At 38.7% G+C, this 23,008-nt stretch overlaps 1 protein-coding gene across 1 annotated transcript in view; it reads left to right on the top strand.

Moving 5' to 3' along the window:
* Positions 1 to 23,008, top strand: part of prima1 (proline rich membrane anchor 1) — a 44,035-nt gene that overhangs the window by 8,486 nt on the left and 12,541 nt on the right. Inside the window, exon 3 of the mRNA XM_079831485.1 lies at positions 16,514 to 16,646. Within this exon, the coding sequence (XP_079687611.1) occupies positions 16,514 to 16,646 (133 nt within the window). The remainder of the gene's footprint in view (positions 1 to 16,513; positions 16,647 to 23,008) is intronic.

Here is a 23,008-nt window from a genome sequence, read left to right as displayed (position 1 = left end):
CCTCCGGGCCTGTCGACTTGACTCCCCCTCCTGACAATCAAAGTAAGGGAGAGAAAAAGCAAAGCTAATGTCTCCTTGTCCAGAGGGCTGTTTTGTCTTGCAAGTGTATCTGCATGTTTATGCTAATTCAAAGCATGTCAACATCAATTAAGCGTTTCAGTATCTTAGGAAGTAATTAAAAATCAAAAACACATTGTGACACAAAACACAAATAAAGCGAAACAAATTCATCTCTGTATCTTCTCATCAGGTGAAATCACGGCAGGCGATAGCACATTTCTGCGATACCAGGCAATTTCTGCGATTTTTGCTTGTACAGCATGACCGATTGCAGAAAATTCTCCCGCTTATCACACTTCTGAATTATTTAAATGTGTGCAAGTAGGATAGCTTGCTATAGGGAAAATTGCTGTGTCAGAGATGTAAAATTGTCCTACACAGTGAGAAGGCAGTCAGTGGCTCTGCTTCTGTGAAGTGCTACATTACATAACAATGTAAAAGAATATGTGTACAGTTAAAGATTGGCACACTTAACTCAGGTTAACAACAGCAATGCTAGCAATTCTAACATGGTCCCTTTACTCACAGCGAGCTATTGTAGTGCCATTTTGTTTTATTTTTTCAGTGAATGTGTAGTATTTGCAGCAGGTGAAGTATGTGTGTATGTACACTACAGCATTTTTCAAGATGTAGAAAGGGTCATGTATGTTGCCTACATTTTTCATCAGTACATTTTGGCTCTCCAATTGCTGTTGCTGGTCACAGAGTAACCTTCTGTTTTTGACTAGTATACTTTCAAATAAAGCCACTTGATGTGTATATATTTTAGTATGTCGAAGTGTGGACTGCAGATGCTGGTGAGCCAGGCTTGTTTTACACATTTTGATTTAATTTCAATTAGGGATGCACCGATAGGATTTTTGGGGGCCGATACCGATTTTAACAAACAATTATTGGCCGATACCGATATTTGTCATTTGACCTCTTTTTTTGTTGTTGTTGAAATTTCACTAAAATAGAGTGTTTTGATCATGTTTTAAATCAGCAAAGTTAAATAATTTAATGAACATAGACTGAATGCATTTAACATTCAGCAGGCCAACATAAATACATAAATGCATACATATTAATTAACAGTACTTTTTAAGTAGGTTTAATGTTAAATAACACTGCATATTATTATTATTATTATTATTATTATTATTATACATATTCTTCACGTAGCTAAATTCTACTGTTCAACATTAATCCTGTCACAATTACTTTGTTAAACTGAACTTTAATTCTGACAGGTTGCCATGAAGACCTTCGAGTTCCTGTGTGTGTGTTCATGATATGACGATAGATTTTGTCGAATGAAATGGGAAAATGCTCATGAAGTGACTGGAGATGCATTCATGTCCTCATTTTGAACCGGCAGAGGCTGAAAAACACAGCAAGTTTCTGTGTGTGTGTGTGTGTATGAGGTAAATGAAACCGCACGTCTGCCCCATTCATTCACACGGAGACACACAGACAGAAACATGCAGAATTCATATTTAAACATTATTTTTGTGGCTTAATATTCACAGACACTAGTATAAATCGCAATTTGATTTAAGTGTACTGTCCTACGTTTTATTTATTCATCAAAACTTTGACAAATTCAATGGCATTCCGCTATGCAGTAAATTCCGTTTTTATGACTGGATTCCATCTGCGTTGTCTGCATTGTGGAAATGAATCCTTATGAAAGTTAGCCTACAAAAGTTATTTAGTCAAGAGTAGTGAGCAAATGTTTTTTTGGTCTTTTGTTGTTTGATTAACATTAAAACGCAGACAGCAGCGCAGCAGGAATATTACATTATAATCTTGGATTATGCAGAAGACATTACACAGCTCAGTGCCTTCACGCAGTGTATTAATAAACCATCGGTTTGTTATATCTGCCTTTTTCATGCTATAGCTGATATGCCGATGTTGTAAATTGATAAAAAATACATCGGCCGATACATCGGTGCATCTCTCATTTCAATTTTAGGTTTCAGATGTTTCATTCTAGGTTTGCTTTTCAAGCAGAGGAAATATAAAGCTACCTTTCTTCATACACACAAGATCTTGTCTGCAGTATGAGGACTGGACCGTAGTGCAGAAGGATGAGAGGTGTAACTCCCACTGATGTTATCGCTGACTGAAATTGAGAAATTCACCTGGCATAAAGTAAAGAATCTGATGAATCAGGAGCCATTAACCTCTACTCACACACTCGTACATTCACCTTCCCCTCTGTCCAATGTGTTGTCGAGTTTATCTGCTAATGTTACATTGGAAATTGAGGAGCATTAGTAGATTGACAATCATTTCCTGAAAGCCATGCAGTTGTTGTGTGCACAAGATGGTATGCACAAGACCCTTGAATAGTCTTAGCTTCGAGGGGAGGCCATAAAGCTTTTTTATGCTCTGCTGATTAATGCTTTCCAGTTTAGGTTAATTACATACTAGAGAAGCTGATCACGATTCTCATGATGCAGCAGTTTGCATTTAGTTTGAATGTTTTATTTGTAGTGTGCCTTTACCTGTACTTGAAAATGCTATTTGAGATTGAGAATGTAATATAAATCATAACTAGGCGTTTCATCAACTTTCAGATTTTCAACTTTAAGTGTCTCATTTAGGGCTGCGTGTTGCCAACTACCTCACGATACAATACAATTTATGATACAGGTGTGCACTCTGCATTTTTGTTCATTTGTTGAAAAGGCAAAGGTAACACCAAGATCCTAAAAAGTTTGTATCTTATTGTGTGGAGCAGGTAAAACCCTAGGTCGGAGTAACATAATGGGCTTTTAAAACCGTTACTATCAACAGTGCTATCTGGGATAGGCACATATCTTTGCAGATAAAACAAATTGCTTCCCTGTTTAGAATCAAGATAATGTTGTGACCTTTGTACATTGTGTCATGTCTTAGCTGAGTTGTTTTGCCATCTGTGTGAATAGTCCTACTTTAGGATACCAGGACACATGTTTGAAGATTGGTTGTGTTTCTAAAATGTTTTCTGCTGGTGTGGCATACTTAACAAACTTTGCTCTAATCCAACCTTTTAGGTTTTATAATTACCATAATCTTTGCAGTGTAACAAACTGTTCCATAGCTGTTTATCATTTTTTTCCCTGTGTTTTTCCATCTATAGTTGTTAGGCATGAACTGTGCCTTCAGTAGACATAGTAGTAGACATACAAATTAAAATTCATCCTACCCATTTTTTAAATGCATGCTTTTCTGATCTTGTAATTGTTAATAAATGTCATAACTTTCCTGTGACTGCCTTCTTTTTGGTATTGAATGTCAGACTTTTCTAATCATTTAGTCTGTTTAATTTCAGCTCTTTCTTACTTTCGACCTCAAGCTCGCATTCAGATCTCTTTTCTCCCCAAAATCCAATCAACACCGATGGATAGAACCAAGTCCCCACTCTACTTTTTTTCGATAAGTCGTTTCACTTGGATGTACATCTCAATATGAAAGAAAAGGTTTGTCGCTACTTCCTTTTCATCACAACTTTAAACTGAAAAGAATGTCAATAATCAAACCTAAATACGTTTAAAAAAATGTTAAAGAGAACTAGAAACATGATGTAGCCCTAATAACTAAGTACTGGTAGAGTGGATTCTTTTTTTAAAATAAATTATGTTAAAATTATTTACATAGAATGTCTGATTCAGTTGGGATTGGGATCTCTGTAGTTACTATCATAAGGCTGGTTGGTCCATTGTTTGGACATTATATTTATTTATAAAGTTAAATATAATTAAGAGAAGGAATCATTTAGGCAAAAATGTTGACCTTCTACTAAAGTGGCCATTCGGAGCAGTTTCCAGGATGGGCTTTCCTTATTGATTTAATTAACTTTTTATGTTGGATAGGATGCCAGCAGGCAGTTGAACAACCAACTGTTATTTCACTCAGAAACTTGGCAAAAGGTCTAAATCCATAATGAAAGTGCACCAGGCAGCACAACAAGAAAATTAGCTTACGGTATTAACCAAAGGTCAAAATAAATGAGGAGATGTGTTAAGAAAAAAAAATCCAATCACAGACATTTCTATCTGGGTTGGATTAGATTTCAGTGCTTTAGTCTCAGATGTGTGAAACATTTAGCAAGCAAATTATGTAACGTAATATTTAACTCAACTTGACTAGTTGCTGTGAGAGATTTTTGTAAAATTGTTGATAAAATCCTATACATGTGTAAAAGCATGAACAGGAGAAGTCACGCAATATCTTTTTCTAGCTCTTGCTCTTCCTCTTATGCATCTAGCCCAATGCCGCTGGCTAATGTCAGGAGTTGTGGTGGAATGTCAGGGGTCACTGTCTGGCTCAACCACATCCCCTCAAATGAACGGACAGGACGTGCTCGCAGGAGTGTCCCTGCACTAGGGTCCTAGCTTTAATTAAAGAGGGCTTTAGGATGTGTGCCAGAGACTTTGGAAAGTCGCCTTCATCGATCATCCTCACCGTCTCATCTAGCTTTCCACACCCCCACAGCTTTTGAATCATCTTTGTACTCTCTTTTTATTTTTTTCATTTCACCACTCATCGTCATTGGATGATGGAGTGATGTTTTTCCTGTTGAGTATGACTAACTAGGTAGGATGGGGGAAGCAGCAGTTGCCTGCAGGCTCTGCACTGACCTTTGCTTAGATGCACTTTGTCATGAGTGTGGATGAGCCACCCACAGGGATGGAGGCCCACGATTGCTCCCTCCCTCCGCCTGCAGACTTTCCTGTTGTACAAGTAGAGCAGAGTCCCTCCCTACCTGTGCTTGCGATCAAACGGAAGAGGTCTGTGACTCGGGTGAGAGAATAAAAGTGGGGTATAGCGGTGGGGCTCTAGGTGTGCAGAATGAAGGTCTCTGCATCTGAATATCTGCAAAATCAAAGCCAGTGACATCCGCTTCTTGCTCGTGCTATATCTGATATCATTCAAGTACAAGGAAATCAGCAGATGGTACTGCAACCAAACAGAGAGTGAGAATAAAAAAAATATGAGCTCGTACTCTAACCAAGCGGTAAGAATTAGTCTGGAGTTGAAAATTCTTGTAAATTACTTAAAAGTCCCTGACTTTGCTCCATGTGTGGCAGTCCACCAAAAAAATGTGCAGAGCTCAACTCAAATGCAAGATGGAGTTATTGTTTGTTTTTATATCTGGCAGCCTGTCAGTCCTCTTATTTTAAAATCAGTTTTGCCCGGGCAATCCAGAGCCATGTAACTCCATTAAACAGGAGAGCAGGTACAAAAATAGCCTAATCTAATAGGCCTGGTTCGCTCTGCCTTCATAAGACCGAACCTCTGATATGTCTGCTGCTCCTTCATCAAATACAGAAGATGCTGCTATTCACAATGTGCACGTTGCATCAAACTTTCACATCCATGCTTTAACATTGGATTACAATATTGTTTTTATTTTGTGGTTTTGCTTATAAGGCATTGAGTATAAGTTTTAATGTAGCTGTTGAAACATGGATTGATCAAATAAATGCAGCTTAAGAGAGTTATTTCACAAACTTGTGCTGACCCCAAACTTTCAAATGGTGGTGGTGTATGTTTACACATATTTGTAAGATATTTATGTAGTGCATAGAAACGGATGTCATTTGAACATGCAATCTAATTTTATACACAATGTATTTGTGGGCATTTAACAAAATTTAAAGGGATAGTTCACCCAAAAATGAAGACTTATCCTCGTGTTGATTCAAACCTGTATGTCTTACTATAAAAAGAAGATATTTTGAATAATGTTTCTCTTTTTGTCCATATAATGGAAATATGGAAAAATTTTGACTTTCATTGTATGAACAAAAACTTTTGGATCGATATGAGGGTGAGTAAATGATGACAGAATTGTAACATTTGGGTGACCTATCTATTTAAGAGTCTAAAAGCCTCCTATTGAATCACAGTGTCCCCTTTCCCATGCGTGTTCCATATATTCCCTACAAATGCACAAGGGTCCAATTACTGAGTTCATCCAAGCTAGACACTCTTTGCCACTGGAGGTCATCTCTTTCGGGCAGCCATCTTTTCTCGGTAAGAACATGGCGTGTGTTGAGCTATTTGAGACTAAGGAGGCTTCCGAGGACAGGCCTTGTCTTCCAGGCAGCCACTACACTCATTACCGAATATTAGTCATTTCACTCTTTGCTGTTAGTTATCAGAATGAGAGCATGTGGAGAAGACACTGAGGGCCCTATACATGCTGACAGATTTTGCGTTGAAATAAGAGGAAATATAATCACAGCTGGGAAATGTGCTTGCTCTTTGGAGTCTTAATGTATTAGCATTAAAGTTCTGTAATCATTCAGTATACATTTTCGTGTAGATGTTTTAACAAATAGGCAAGTCCACTTTGATATTTAAATAAGGTCACTGAGGTCAGCTTCACACTCATCTTGACCTGTTCACTTGCCTTGAGTCTTTCTGCCTTCTCTAAATATATTATGATTTCCAGCTGTGTCGTAGTTCATCAGTAAAGAATCTGAATTCGTAATCAATATAAGAGTTACTTTCTGCTCTGTTGAATTATTTCCGCAGTTATGTGTTTGCGTTTTTCTGCCCGTTTGGGGTCATCGATCAGGATGATAAACAGCAAGAGAGAAGCCCATCTGTAGTTACTGATGCATTGGTCTTGACCCAAGGGAGAATTATTCAGTGATTTATACTCCAAAGCTGCTGGCAAATACCTCACAACCCTTTAATTAATGGGAGGTTTGAGAGAATGAGGAATAACTGAGCACTGTTTGTAGTATTTCTCCTGTGTAACTATAGCCGCGTTTCTATTACAGATTTGCGTAAATCTTTTGCAATATTTTCTAAATGATGATAAAAAACTATTGTGAAATTACAGTGTTTCCATTAACCGCTGTTATGCGACTAAAACTTATTTTTTTCCTCTCGCGATAAGTAATTCCAAAAATTATGCCACGGATGTTGGTAGGTTTCTGCATATCCCAGCCACCGCACTAGCCATTATTTTTAATCTGAGACGTAGGCGCGCATGTTAACCAAGCTTTAATGGCAAGGAAAGCGCCTTAAACTTGTGAGCGTCATGTATGAGGTGTTTGTGGGTGTTTCTCCCTCATATCTGCTTCAAGGTCTTGATGATAATGTGTCATTTCTTTGTTTAGGAACCAGTATTCCTGTAATTCTACTGTCTTTTATAAGTTTAATAAAGAACACGTCTTCTGTCAGCGTCATCTGTAAAAGAGATCAATGGTAATGGCTTCTTTTTTCATCTGATAACGATGATTGGCCCATACATCGGTGCATCCATATTCTAAACCTTTCTTAAAACCAGGCCACGTTTTCACTTTAGACGTTTCAAGCTTTCTATAGATATATTTTTCATGTCAGTGAGGCAAGTAGCCGTATAGGCTTCTGTTCATTTTTGTGACGCACTCCAGTTCACGGAGACTGAGATGGCAGAAAGCGCATCCTGTTTGTTTTCTTTATTTTACAAATGCACAACTTTTTGTTATTTTTTGTTATTGTGATTTTACATAGTTTCGAATAATGTCTTACTCTTATCTGTATGACCAAACAACAAGGACCTGCCGTTAACGATCTGTCCCTCACGGACTGTGCGAGTTTTCTTATTCTGCTAACTAACCGACTAATAAAATGTTGGTCGACTATTAGGGGGGGCCCTAGTTGGTAGTTACAAGCTGGTTTTGATCTAGACCCCTGGTCTAGGGGTGAGAATCTTCTGAACCTTTAAACCTTTATTAAAATCTGCCCCCCCCCCCCATAGTTATCGTTGAAATGCAATAGTTTCACTATGTAATGTTATTGAATAATTTAAAAATATAACCGTAAGAGAGAATAATAGATCAGAACTTAACTTTTAATTTAAATAAATATATTTTAGTGATGCATCCAAAGTGACTCATGAGCTGAGCTTCTTGCACAAGGCCTTCTCACTGGAATACGTATAGCAGCGGAGCACCATGTTCACAATAGCAGCTTGTAATTCCTTCTGCTGAAGAGTTGCTTTTCTATCCGAGCAACTTCTATGTTGGGCTTGCTCAGATGGTGACAAGTCAACGGTCTGAAGAAGAAGAATTCAGAGGAATTGGTGTTCAGTGCCACTTTATAAAGGCAGAGCGGCAACCGCTATTCATGCACTTGAACGTTGTTGCAACAGCTGTTTTCTGTTGTCTGATGCAAGCCAGAAAGTGATATCTGGAATATCATCAATGTTTTTGAAAAATAAACATCTAAAAGGAATATGCCATCTCAGTAATGTCAGGCATTGCCGTTTGATCTGTAAACTGAAGCACCTTGCTAGTGGATTAATAAACCCAACCAAATGCATCCTATGCCTATATGAGATTAATCAGATATATGAAACATCAAAGTCATATTACAACTTACATCTGCACATCTAGGGGTGGAAAGGTACATAAAACTGACGGTTCGGTACGTACCTCAGTTTTGAAGTCACGGTTCGGTACGGGTTCAGTACAGCAGGGGAGAGAAAACTAAACAGTGTAACACAGTCACTCCCACTAGCCAGCGTTTCTAAATTTGTGGGTGTTTTCAAACTGATGTGGTAACTCCTATTACTATCCTGCAGAGACATATAATACAATGCAATGCGCAATATAACCAATCACACGCAAGTCTGTTGAGCTTATAAATGCAATGTCATAATCAGAGATGATCGATTTAGTCACAGCTGAAACGCCGGAGTTTTGTTCAGAGCGCGCTCTCACTCACTGAAATCTGCACACTCATCAAAGCAGAGATGTGCGTGTGATGTACATAGGAGATTCATTCATCATATTATGATTGACTGTTTTTGTTCTATTTCAGCAGCGAAAATAGTTTCAAACAATTATCACAACAGAACCAGCACACCTGATGTGACTGGCATAAAGCTGGCTTGACGTTGGACGTTTGACATTCGCAAATTTATAGACCGTCTCTAAAGTTACATAAGACATTGGTATACACGTTTCTAACTTCAATAGCATTTGAAAAGAATGGCTTACAGTCATAAAACCAATTGTAAAGTGTTCATCTAGGGGTCAGGTATGATGCACACCTTTTAGATTTTTTTAATTTAATAAAATAAACTCAAATCACATCAAAATATGGATATTTATTTCACTAGGCTACTGTATGGGCTCATAAACAAAATATGCTAGATTTAAATATGTCATAGCTGATCAAAAAAAAAAGTCTTTATTTTTTTCAGACAAACAGCTTTTGATGACCTGTCATGTTATATATTTCATATAGACTTGATTTGGATGTCTACAGTGGTAATTTACATATAGCCAACAACAAATTTCCAAACAACAAAATTGTGGACAGTACATTTTTTTTACTTTGGATAACCACTAGCCACAGTGGCTGGTGAGCAAAAAAGTTAATGTCAAGCCCTGTACATGACATTGTTTTATCGACATCTTTCCACCGTTGAAACACCGATTGAGTGATTTTACGATAGGCAGAGATGATCGCATTCACTCGCGCCATGCTCCCCTGCTTGAACTGACGCGCATATAAAGTGATCTGTCGCGTCAAATTAAAGAGTCAAAACTGCATTGATCTTTGAATTTCATGATAAAATGGACAGAATACTTGATATGTTTGTGTGGAAACTCGGATTTGAGTATGTTCCATGCCTAAAACAAGCCTACTGTTAACTGTTACACTTAAGATTGCATTCGTCCCGTTCGGTACACACGTGCACCGTACCGGAAGCCCTGTACCGAAACGGTTCGGTACGAATACATGTACCGTTACACCCTTAGTAACTTTCATTATGGAAACGCACTTCCTGTCTGTAACAATGCGCTGAAACAATTCAAAACATTCTATTACAATAATGTTCTCATTATATTGTTAAGTATATGGCAGATTTGCGTTGCACATCTTGCACTTAAAGTGGGGTCTAATGCTATTTCATGCATTCTGACTTATTTACACTGTTAACTCTCTGAGCCCGACAAATGCGTTGGCGCGTTTTGCTTGATTTTTCCTCTTGACATAAAACAACTTAAAATACTCCGTCATTTTTGGCCTCACAGACATGAAAGATATGTCTTTACAAAGCTTAAAGTGTCTAATTTTATTTATGCACACTCAAAATAAAAACTAAATGTTGTGCTTTTCGCTAAATAAAGAAAACAAACAGAATGCACGTTCTCCCGTCTGTACACAAAACTGTAAAGGCCCCCCCATCACCTCAATACAAAGCATCATCTTCTTTCATTCTTCTGCTTTTCATCGAGTTTGGAAGACAAGCTGTAAATTTACCTTGGATTTACCTCAGAAGAAACAGAACGTGATTTTACATGAGAATTTTTAAGGTAAACATTTCTTCTCACTTATATTAGCGTTATTGATACTACTTGAACATCTATTATGCCAGACTATAATGTGTGAAAGAAACGGAAACATGTTGAAATATGAAATAGGTAGGCAACCCTTCAATGCTAAATAAAGATACATGTACAACATGAGGATATTTATAATATATGCTCTATAATATTAAACACAGCATGATATAAAAGTTGTGTTGCCAGCTGTTTATTGGGCCTAAATGTCCCGTACGTGACCTCCTTTGTCTCGTTTATTGATTGATTTTCAAGATTCTTTGGTGAATAGAAAGTAAAAAGGAAACGGCATTAATCTGAAGCTTTTGACACATGTAATACATTCCTGCTGAATAAAACTTTATTTCTTTAAAATTATTCTTACTGACCCCAAACGGTTGAACGGTAGAAAATGTATTTTGCCGCGAGTGTAGTCTAGCAACTCTCGGTAGACCTGAGAGCTGGAAAAACCAAACTCTGGTCAGGCCAATCACAGCGTGTGTAGAGTCGGTGGGCGGGCTTAACATAATGACGGTACGTCATGGCAGAGTTGCGGAGGTTCTGCGTGCTACTCGTAAACAAAGAAGCTGGTGAACGGCGGTCTTTTGAATCGGCTTTGGCCGCGACTCTGAAAGACTTGGAATTAAGCTTTAATTTGAGAAAAGAACAAAGAACGGCACTGAAGTCATTCTTAAGAAAAAAAGATATGTTCGAAGTTTTGCCTACCGGATACGGCGAAAGTCTATCAACTAACGTTAGCTCGGCTTCACCTTCTTCTTTGCTCTGGTTGGATGTGGCACTCATGGCGCTATCCAATTGCATGCAGAGGTAATTTGAAAGACAACCGTTTATCCCGCCCCTCGGATTGAGCCCCGTCAATGGTGAGTTTCCAGACCCAACATCTTGATGTGGGTCTGGCTTGTCAGGCTAGTATAAGCAGACTTTAGCCATGAAAATTTTACAAGTAACAGAAATAAGCTCAAATGTCAGGGCATGTAAAAACACCTCCAGGGGCCAGAAAAAACAGCTCAGGGCTCAGAGGGTTAAAGAGTTAGATTCTCATGCTAAACATGGCCAAAATTTCAAAAAAGGAGTTGGACGTATGATGCTCTTTTGGTTCTGTGCCAAATACACTCCTTCCAGATTCTAACAAAGTTTTTTTCCGCGTATGGGCCTGTGTGAGGTCATAATAGGTGACTTCTCCTGGATGAGTGCATGCGCACATGAGCAAAGGAACAAGCTTTGTTCGGGTTACAGGAGACCAAATCAACTATGTCGCTAAATAAGTGTGTTTCTGTTTGTGAGGGAAAGATAACCTTGTTCAGCTTCCCAAATAACCCAGCTTTAAACAGTGGATGTAGTTTATTTTTCCTGAGCAGCAACGGAGTTCTGCAAGTGTGTATGTTTGTTTCCGGTAGTGATGCACCGATCATGTTTTTACATGGCCGATTCCGATACGATTTTTTTCAATAAAACTGGCCGATACCGATTTCCGTTTTTTTTTTTTTTTTTTTTACACAATAAAAGAACGTAAGGATACACAACAAGATGTTTATTTGTTTTTTTTTAATGAAAAGAAGTCCGCAATCTGAAATTAACGAGACATTAAATTTGAAATTAAAAGGCTGAAAGGTGAAATTAAAGGCAACAACTGCATATTCTGCAATCCAAACAAAGATGTTACTTAAATCAGCATTTGTTTTTAAATTCAGTGTAAAGACAAAAAAGTCTTTACCAGTGAAATTAAATAAAACCAAAGTATTTAATTGTTCCAAAATGTTAAATCAAATAATGTTTAGTGCAACGAAAAAAACTAAGATGCTACAGCAGGTGCTTTTTAAATCAAATTAAGTCAATGTCATTTTAAGGTAAAATAAAAATGATCATCCTATACAGAATTGATAGTATTTCTTTTCCAAAGTGCATGCATGTTGTTCTTTAGGCTACAAAAAGAAGTATTTCGGCTTTGTCACAAGTTAGTCTGTTTCATTCTCATCCGATCCAACACGTGAGAAGCTGAGCTGAACAAACGCTCACTATCTGCGCTTGTGCAGGGCGGAGAGGTAAGCTCGCGCAACTTCAGCTTGCGCAGGAAAGCGGCTCTTCATTCCCTTCAGCATCGATCGTCTCTTCCCTCAGTTCTCCAGTTTCCGTTTGTAACACAGTGACATGTGACATGTTCGTGTTCGCGAATGATTGCAAAATAGGCGCGTATGTGCGGGCGCACTTCCGGAAAAATCGGCAGAAAAATACAAAGAAAACCGATCGCGCGCTAGAAGCAAAAACCAGCCGGTTCCGGTTTTTGGCCGGTCAACCGGTGCATCCCTAGTTTCCGGTCATGAGTCGAAACCGCAGGTGGTGAGTGAAACTGCATGAAATATCTGTGTTTTGTTGGTAATCGGCGCGTAAGTGCATATAATGTAAACAACACGGACGTATAGTGAATAGAAAGTTATCCAGGGAGGGATAATTCCATGAATGTATTATGTGTGTGTGTGTGCGTGCACTCTCTTTAGCTCCGCCCACTGTACTCCTCCACAAGTTTGGCTGAAAAAAATCAGTACAGCGTACATGTCTTTTATAAATATGATACAATTAAAGACTCTTCTGAGATATGAAGGATGCTGAGAAATAGGATGCAATATTACTCTATGGGTACTCAAGTTTAACATGAGATGGCTGACACTGTGTGTGTTATGCCTCCTTTAACTGTATTTTCATGATCAAAGTGATTCAAGCATCACTGTGTGATTTCAAAGCCATAGTTTTAATTTATTTCGCCGCTCTGGATGCATGCTGTCTAACGCTAACCAATCAGACCTCAGCTACTGCCCAAAATGCTGCAATAACCAATCAGAAAAAAAAAGAAATATATTTTTTAAAGTCAAGGTGTTCATCGTTTTCATGATCGATCGTCTCTGTCACATTCCAAGTACCTGAGTGCTCGTGCACATCCCTATTTGAGACTCGCACTTACTAGTAAATATGTTTATCAATCCCAAACACTGTCAAAAACCTTAGTTTCAGTAAAAATACATCTGAATCTGAAGCTCAATTTTCAAAAGTTTAGACAGAAAGGCAAAGGGAGGTGGAGAGGGAGGTATGCAGTGGTGGAAAATATGGAGACGAAGAGCTAGAGGAAGGGAGAGTGAGAGAGAAGAGGCAGTAGCCCTGTGTGCTCATGAGGGCAATGAACTTGTTAATTAGCCTTCTCCTGTGCATTTTTATAAGTACCATTAAAACTGCTCAGTAAACCAGGGTGCCACTATCAGTTCCCAACCAGAGAAAACTCATCTGAACTTTAAAGTGGTGGGGAAGGTAGAGCAGCCTGAAGCACTAATATGTTTCTGGATGAGACGGCTGTGTAATGGTCCAAATAAAGCGCCTCTCGGATATGGGATGATAAATGGAGTAGAGCAAAATGCTGCAGCCTTGTGATTGGGCCATCAAGCTGTATTGGTGTGAGAGACCAGTTTGAGCGTGATAATAGTAAAAGTACTGTTCTCTACATTAGAGAGGGGTGTGATGATCAAAAAATGGCTAAGATGCACTGCTGATCCAAAGCCTGAAATCTGGAACCCATGGACATCACCAAAGACTGTGTTTCCTCCTTTGTGATACTTTGCCAGGCCTTTACTGCAGCTGTCTTCAATTGTTGTTGGTTTGTGGGTCTTTCTGCCTTTAGTTTTGTCTTCAGCAAGTGAAATGCATACTTGATTGGGTTGCGATCAGGTGACACGGCCAATGTTCCATTTATTTTCTTTCAAAAACTCATGGGTTGCTTTTGGGTCATTGTCCATCTGTGCTGTGAAGCGACGTCCAATCAACTTTGCTGCATTTGACTGAATCTAGGCAGACATTGTATATCCCCTATACACTTTAGAATTCATCCGGCTGCTTCTTTCTTCTGTCACTTCCTCAATGAACACCAGTGAACCAGTGCCACTTGAAGCCATGCATGCCCATGCTGTCACACCGCCTCCACCGTGATTAACGGATGATGTTGTATTGCTTTTGGATCATGAGCTGTTCCAAGCCTTCTCCATACTTTTTTTCTTCCAGCGTTCTAGTACAGGTTTCATTAGTCCAAAGAATGCTTTTCCAGACCTAGTCTAAAGTCTAATCTGGCCTTTCTTTTTTTGTGGCTTATGATTGGTTTGCACCTTGTGGTGAACCCTCTGTATTTGCTCTTGTGAAGTCTTCCCTTGAGATTGTAGACAATGACACGCCTAACTCCTGGAGAGTGTGCTTCACTCTCTGGATGTTGTGATGGGGTTTTTCTTTACCATGAAGAGGATCCTGCAATCATCTACCACAAACTCTTGATTTGGCCACTCCTAATGTTCCTGCTATCTCTCTGATTGATTTGTTTTGTTTATGAAGCTTAGCGATGGCCTTAGCCTGATGGTTTCACTTGTATGGAGAGCTCCTTTGACTGCATGATGTGGGTTCACAGCAACAGCTTCTAAATGCAAAATTTAAAATAGGGCTGGGCATTGACACAAATTTCACGATTCAATTTGATTTCAATTCACAACCTGGCAAATCGATACGATTCAATTCATCACTATAATATTAAAGGTTAAAATTAACTTATTTGTAGGCTACTTGCATTTAAATTGCACATAAGAAAGATTTTATAATAATTACTGTAACAAAGTTCTTTATTCAGGGAAGGAGGAGGTAGGAATCGGCGAACGTTTACTAGACTTTAATAAATAAATAAACAGAAACCAAAAGCGGCAATTTTTATAAATGACTGCCACACACACACATAACAAAACGTAAACAAAATACAACTTAAAATCCAGGCCTGGTCCTCTCTCGTCCTTCACTGTCGTCGCTCCTCCTTTTATGCATCCAAGCTCCTCCGTGAGACACTAGGTTGGTGCGGCGCGCAGCTGGCGCTCATTATCACTCACAACTGGCCTTGTCCCGTTCTCATGGTCCCTCGGCCTCTCTGCTTGCCACATACCCCCATCGCCCCTCGCAGGCCGGAGTGTACTCCCAAGAGTGCGCTCTACTCCCCCCCCCCCCCCCCCCCCCTCCGGGGAGGACCGATGGCAGCGGCCGTGGCACCTGGGGGTAAGGACAGACGAGGCGATGAAAAAGGAGCCGGAAGCATGGGGAGCGACAGAGAGGGGAGAGAGGAGAAAAAAAAATCTTGGTCCGGTTCCCAGACACACTGCTGCTCTGTCCTCAGCCAGCCGAGAGGCTCTTCCTCGCGGTGCCATGCGATGGTACTGGACACTTGGTGGACGGCTCGATCCTCCCCCGCCCCTGGCGGCCGGCGGCAGCCACTCACGGACAACTGCCACGCACACAAATAACAAAACGTAAACGAAACACAATGGAAAATCCAGGCCTGGTCCTCTCTCGTCCTTCACTGTCGTCGCTCCTCCATTTATGCCTCCGAGCTTCTCCGTGAGACATGAGACCGGTGCGGCGTACAGCTGGCGCTCATTATCATTCACGCCCTCGTTCTCACGGTCCCTCGGCTTCTTTGCTTGCCACAATAACATTATAAAAATAAATGTTTAATGACTTTTGTTTCTACTCGTTTTTAAAATTATAAATATTTAAATGGTGGCTTTCATAAAAACATAACAAAATTATTCAAAAATACAATAAATATTGAAGACGGGTTAAGTAAAAATACAATGAATATGCAATGTAGTGCATATATTTAGCAAAATGCTATAGTCCATTTTTCTAGCTGGCCAATGAGTTTTATTTCATCTTTCAATATACCTTCTGATTTTCATTCATGTTTATTTTGTGCTGTTACTATTTGTAAAGCAGAAGAGATGATCAGTTAATGTGCTCTCTGCCCTGCTCTGAGGCATGATCTGTCACACCAAATTAAAGAGCGCCAAAACTAGATTTATTGTTTGAAATAAATAATAATATTGACCATTTGAAAGCTGGGACTTTGTTTCATATCAGAAGTAACAAAGCTTATTGTGATTTATTGGATAGGAGGTACACTACAAATCTTTATTCAATTATCAACTGAAAACAGCATGGACTGAAAGATTCTTGGGATTTAAGTTTTGATATCAGTTCTCCAAAATGAGAATTGATTATAATCGAGAAATCAATATTTTTAATCCATCCCTATTTTTAACACTTTGTCTCTCTTCCAGTGGCTCCCTCAACTGTATCCCCCATAATACCCTGGAGGAGAGAGATGGAGATCTTAGTACTGGGGACAGTAAGCTGTGCATCTGTGGTCTTCCTCCTCCTGACTGTCATCATTTGCTACAAGGCCATCAAGAGGTAAGACTAGATATTTTATATCAAATGTGTTAATTTATTTAGTTGATTTTACTTGTCATCAATCTCAGAAACCTGTCTAAAAATCTGAAATTAGTAAAATGTGTGAATTGGGTAAATATAAAACATTGACTTTCATAGTATGGACTTTTTTGGGGGGTGAATTATCCCTTTAGGTCAAGTTGACTTGGTTTTTTAAAGCACCAAACAAGCCTACAGGTAAACAAAGAAGATTCCATTAACGTTTTTATCTGTCAGCTTCATGCTTCCTTAATGTAACAAGATAACAAGGCAGAAAAGATGTTATCTGAAACAAGAATTGTGAATGTTGTTGTTTTAGTTTAACTGAAGCTGTCGTCTTCCTACATTAGGAAAAACAATGACAATGATTTATTCACCGTTGTCACAGTCTTTAGTAAAAAGTGTCAGTTCGCGGAAATCAATACATTCTTCAATATTGCTATCATTATTAGCTTATTTAACATTCAATACACATGTGTGTTGTGTGAAACAAGAAGGACATAGCCTTATGAAAAAAAAGAAAACACATGAACATTGCTGTTGTGGCAGTTGCTTGCATTCCTCTTGTCAGTATCGTTGGATATTACAATATTGCGGTTATCGCAACAGCCCTAATGTGTTTTGCACTGATGGCGCAGTAGAAGACATTGCGTGGTGTGTCAGCCTTAAGCTGCTCTTTTGGTTTGGTCCCAGTGACATGCTGTCAAGGGAAAACTGAGAGGCCTGTCAAATCAGCTGCAGACAGGGAAATGGCCTCAGACAGCCCGAATCACTCACAAAGCAAAAAAAGGAAAGAGGCTCCCAGACTCTCTTTGATACACCCATAGCTTTACTACCATTTAACAGATTTACCGTTATTTTGCATTGTTGTATCATATTTCTTTTTCTTTTAGGTAATCATAAAAGCTGTCAGGTTGGTGTCACAGCATTTTTTAATGGAACAAAATTGACCTTTAATATATGTTACCACTAAATCACTTTCTGCAGTAGCTTCAACAATTTTTTTGTCTTTTTTTCATGAGCTGTAGTGTTAGCTCATTTTTGGCTACATCAGATTTTGTGAAAACCTGACAATGTAATAAAATCCCATATGATGTCAAGATTGGCCAAAATGAAAAGTTACACACGAGAGCCACGGAGCTATCATGGAGTTTTATTTGCATCAGTACAGCATGCCACAGGAACTTTTGACCATTTATTATTAGGATTTACTGCTACAGGTGTTACAGAATCCAAACATTTCTCCTCCTCCTCATATTTGTTTTAACTTTTCTAGTTTTTGGGTGCTCATCGTGAAATACACTACAGATTAACAATTTGCAAAAGCAGGTTGACTCAGGTTTATAATAAATTGTTAGATGCTTCATCCTTGCTGACCGGAGTTGATAACATCAGCATTGCTCAACGCTGCAAAAACAAAATAGAAACCTCTCGAGCATCAAAATCTCTTTTGCTTATATGCTATTATTACACAGAAAACTCATCATAGACCAGTAGTTATGGGCAGCTTTTCCAAGCAGTCAGTGGTTTGAGTGAGAAAATTCCCCTCTTGTCTCAAGTCTGTGGCCAGGGGAAAACTAAGCCTTGCCCAGTCTTACACACGCCCCACCTATGGGCACACTGGCGACACAGGTAACTGACCTAACACAAAATAGATTTCTTTATATACATACTTAATTTTTGTATGCAGGAAATATTAAGCATGAACATATCTGGGATTATTAGCAGAAATTGATTTGAATATACAATAAGTATTACAATACATATATAATACAGCCCCTTTTTATTATATTGCACTATATTGTATTAAAATCCAAGGTTTACCATGTATCATCTTGCTTGGAGTGAGTGTAAACGCTTGGAAATAAAGCTTCATGTCTTTAAATCCATATTTAAATCCTTATTTCTCTGAATAAGTTGTGAAGCATTTCTATTATTTCCTGATATCTTTTTGTTGACCAACATTCACTTCAGACTCTTGGAGACTGTTAAAAAGCTACAAATTCTCTGGCTTTTTACTAGCATGACAGCTTGAATTAAGTGTCATTTGTATATTCTTCAGCTAATTATAATTGAATTAATATTTAAGTCGTTATCTTTACTGCTTGAAATACATTTTGTTAATGAAAACGTTACTGGCGAGCGTTTAACACTTTATTAAAGAAATAAACACCAAAATGAAAGTAAAAACGGCAGCCTCCTCACAGACGACACATAATAAAACATAAACAAAACACAATGTAAAATCCAGGCCTGGTCCTCTCTCGTCCTAGCCTAGAAATCTAGATGCACCCTAACGGCAGAACATTTATTTTGCCGTGAGTGTAGTCTAGCAACTCTCGGTAGACCTGAGAGCTGGAAAAACCAAACTCTGGTCAGGCCAATCACAGCGTGTATAGAGTCGGTGGGTGGGCTTAACATAATGATGGTACGTCATGGCAGAGTTGCGGCGGTTCCGCGTGCTACTCGTAAACAAAGAAGCTGGCGAACAGCGGTCTTTTGAATCGGCTTTGGCCGCGACTCTGGAAGACTTGGAGTTAAGCTTTTCTTTGAGAAAAGAACAAAGAACGGCACTGAAGTCATTCTTAAGAAAAGAAGATCTGTTCGAAGTTTTGCCTACCAGATACGGCGAAATTCTATCAACTAACGTTAGCTCGGCTTCACCTTCTTCTTTGCTCTGGTTGGTTGTGGCGGTCATGGCGCTATCCAATTGCATGCAGAGGTAATTTGAAAGTCAACTGTTTATCCCGCGCCTCGGATTGAGCCCCGTCAATGGTGAGTTTCCAGACCCAACATCTTGATGTGGGTCTGGCTTGTCAGGCTACTCTCGTCCTTCACTGTCGTCTCTCCTCCTTTTATTCATCATTCCCACCACCGGCCTCGCCCCGTTCACATGGTCCCTTGGCCTTGACTGCTTGCCACAGATGACGAGATGTCTCGTCCATCAGCTGATCTGATATTCACTACTGTAATGAAGATGCAACTTTTAACAAATAGGGGAAATTCATGACTTTAAACAAATAACTGTTTGAATGTTGATTATTCCATTGTAAGAACGGCAACCAACAGATATCATTCATAAAATATCTAATGTTCATTTTTGACTGATGAGAGTCTTATGCAAGTGATAACCTGGTTATTCTCATGACCAAAAGGGGGAGAAATTATTGCATTAATTATTGACCATTAGGCATCCAAGACCAGAACTGATTGCTTCACTCCCAAAAAACAGAATCCATGTGGTAACCATCGCTGGACTATATTTGGCCTGGTTAATGTCATCCCGAAGCTACTCTCATTAAATTGATACTATTCAGATGTTCCAGTGAAACTAAGTGGAGGTGGAATCCAAGCTGTTAATGTTAAAACATTCCAGTCTTCTGGAAATTAATCTTTTATTTATGAAAGCTGTGGAACATCCCCTCCTGGCTATCAGACGGGGACTTGTTATGGGCTTTCTGTTTTGGAATCATTTCACTTGGTGAATTTGTTTGTTACACATTGCCTCTTTTTTGCCTGAGATCTTGGTATAAGGAAGCCAACTCCCAAAGGAAAACCCAGCTGGCAGCTATTTCTCTACTAATGAGCTTGCCCAGTCTGCCAAAATGAAGAGAGAGAGACCTGTTTAATGCCTTCCTTTATATGCATGCAAACACATCATTTAGCTATGCCCAATGACCGATGCATCGCGAATGGTGCTTCTTCAAACACTCACTAAAATATCCCAGTGAAGGCTCAGATTATTACCCCAATCATTGCTTTATGGCTTCTGTATGCTGAAGACCGGTGCGGCTCACTTATTGTAATGAGTTTAATGGAATTAGAGGCACTGGAGGGGAAAGCTAAAGCAGTTTTGTTGAACAGTTGCTCAGTGCATATAGTGAAGAATAGATCTTAGAGGAGAGAAATGCAGTGCTTTGTGATTTTTTTTGACCGCTGTAAACGAATGATAAAGCATCATGGTCATTGAACGTTAGTGACATTATGATAACGAAGACTCCAAACAAATGGACGTTCAGAACCCTCAGTCTGGATAGGACGTGCAAACACTACTTCAATCTGTCTTTTTTTCTCCTCTTAGCTCTGCTGAACATGCAGCACTGTTAAATGCTGTCATGCATAGTTACAGTCAACACATCCTAAAATAACTTTTTGGGTGAACTTAAGTCACATTTAAAATACTAATTAGACTCAGGTTTGGATTTAAAGTGCTCTAAGAGACACTGGGGCTAAGAAGGTTAAAATTGTCTTTGAAATATTAACGTTCATAATAGTGCTCTGATCATGTGTAAAAAGTATTAGCAAAATTAGCTTTCTTACATTTTTACATTTTTACCCAGTGTAAAAATGTGCACATACACCATGGATGACTTTTCTTATTGATTAATATTTGAGTGTATTAGTTGCACCTGTGTTTGAGAATGATAAACGTTTGTAGGCAGTTCTACTATTGGGCAACTCTGTTATTCAGAATATTTTTAAGTTTTTTTTTTTTTTACTTAAAGAGCACCTATCATGGAATTTTGAAATTTACCTTTCATGTAGTGTGTAACATAGATCTAAGTGAACAAAAACATCCTGCAAAGTTTGAAATATGAATGTGCATCGTATATATAGTTATTTTCTTTCAAAGTAAGAGTCGACTAATTTTTAAGAATCGTTAGAAGACCGAAGCTTTTTCTCTGACTAGATGACGTCAACTTGTCAAGTTATTTGAATACGATACACCCACTTATTGCGCTCCAAGGCGCCAGTGAAAACTAGAAAACATCATGGTGACGAGACGCTGTGTTCTGAAGTGCGACTCAAAAGCAAACTTTTTTCATCTGCCCAAGGATGAGCATTTGAAGACTAAGTGGCTTGAAGACAAACCATACATCGTCGCGATTGTGTGTTTATTAGTCTTCAAATGTCTCTATTTGCATGTTTCACGATCTCAGGAAGCTTTTATTATGGACTTCTATTATGGCACATGGTATCTTCTTCGTCTGTCTGTACCATATATGGACTACATGTGCACAGAGCGCCATCTGGCTGCCAGTATGAATTGAAAACAACACATAAGAGACTCGATCGCTCATGATTAGGCAACATCTGTGCATTTTGAGGAAGTATTGAATAAAAAATACTCCTCTGTTTAGAAATTTGACACAGACATATGAGAATCTATCAATATTTCTCCTCATCTGCACACTTTTGAACTAAAAGCCCTGAGGGATGTTGATTTGTCGCGAGTCTTCGTGAGGAGAATAGAGGAGTTTTTTTATGAATGAGATCAGCTGAGGCTCATATTACAATCAAACGGTACCGACACAGTTTTCATATTCATAACTCCTGACACATATTAACAAATTACTGTCACTATAAGACTTTGAGAATAAAACAGAGGTAAAAAATGGAAGCTTGACTCTTAGATCTTTTAACTGATGTATAGATTGACATGGTAATTATTACTTACTATTAATTACTTACATCTGACAGTCATTTGAGCTAATTTAAACAAATAAAGCTTGAGGACGAATGCGGTTAAACCGAAAACCATTTATGGTGATGGGCGTTCCGTTTCCGAAAATATCTGCACAGACTATACCAATCACAACTGACTGGGTCATCGGACCAATCACCGCAGATTAGCGTCACGTAAAGGCGGGGTTTTGAAAATTGAATCACTAAAGGAATCATTTGAGAATCGCTGTCAAAACAGGTAAAAATAAATGCATATTATAAGAAAACTAAAGTCTTTTTTGTCATTGCATGCATGCAAAACTGTTGTCGGGGACTTCTAAAACAATATTTGGAACATTTTAAATGCCATAATAGGTGCTCTTTAAAAAAAATGCCTGTTGTAATTTCTATAAAAAAGTAATACAAAATGTATGTAACTATACACATCACAACATGTAAATAGGAAAATGTTGGCATTATTTTTTCATTTATTGAGCAGTAGGCTAGATGGAGCCGTTTACCTCCAGTCTTTGTGCTAAGCTAGGCTAGCGGTGGGTGCGTCAGACAGAGTTATGGCATGTACAGAGATGAGAATGGTATGTATGGACTTATCTAACTCTGGGGGATACGGTGAATAAACTAAAGTCCCAAAAAGTCGGCGTGCTCCTTTAAAGAGAGACAATCCAACTAATACCACAAAACATTACCAATATTATTTTACAGTTAAATATCACCAATTAACAATGCTGGTGAAAACATGCTTCAATATTTAAAACAATTTAACAAAAGATATGAGTAAAAATTAAGAACCATGGTAATATTTTGTTTAATTGAATACATTTGCCTGCTTTTCATGTTAGAAGAGAAAAATGGAAACATCTGTTATATGTGCATTTGTT

The sequence above is a fragment of the Gobio gobio genome, assembly GCF_949357685.1.
Source record: "Gobio gobio genome assembly, chromosome: 12".
NCBI lineage: Eukaryota > Metazoa > Chordata > Actinopteri > Cypriniformes > Gobionidae > Gobio > Gobio gobio.
The sequence above is the reverse complement of the archived record's forward strand: the minus strand, read 5'-3'. Positions and strand labels throughout refer to the sequence as shown.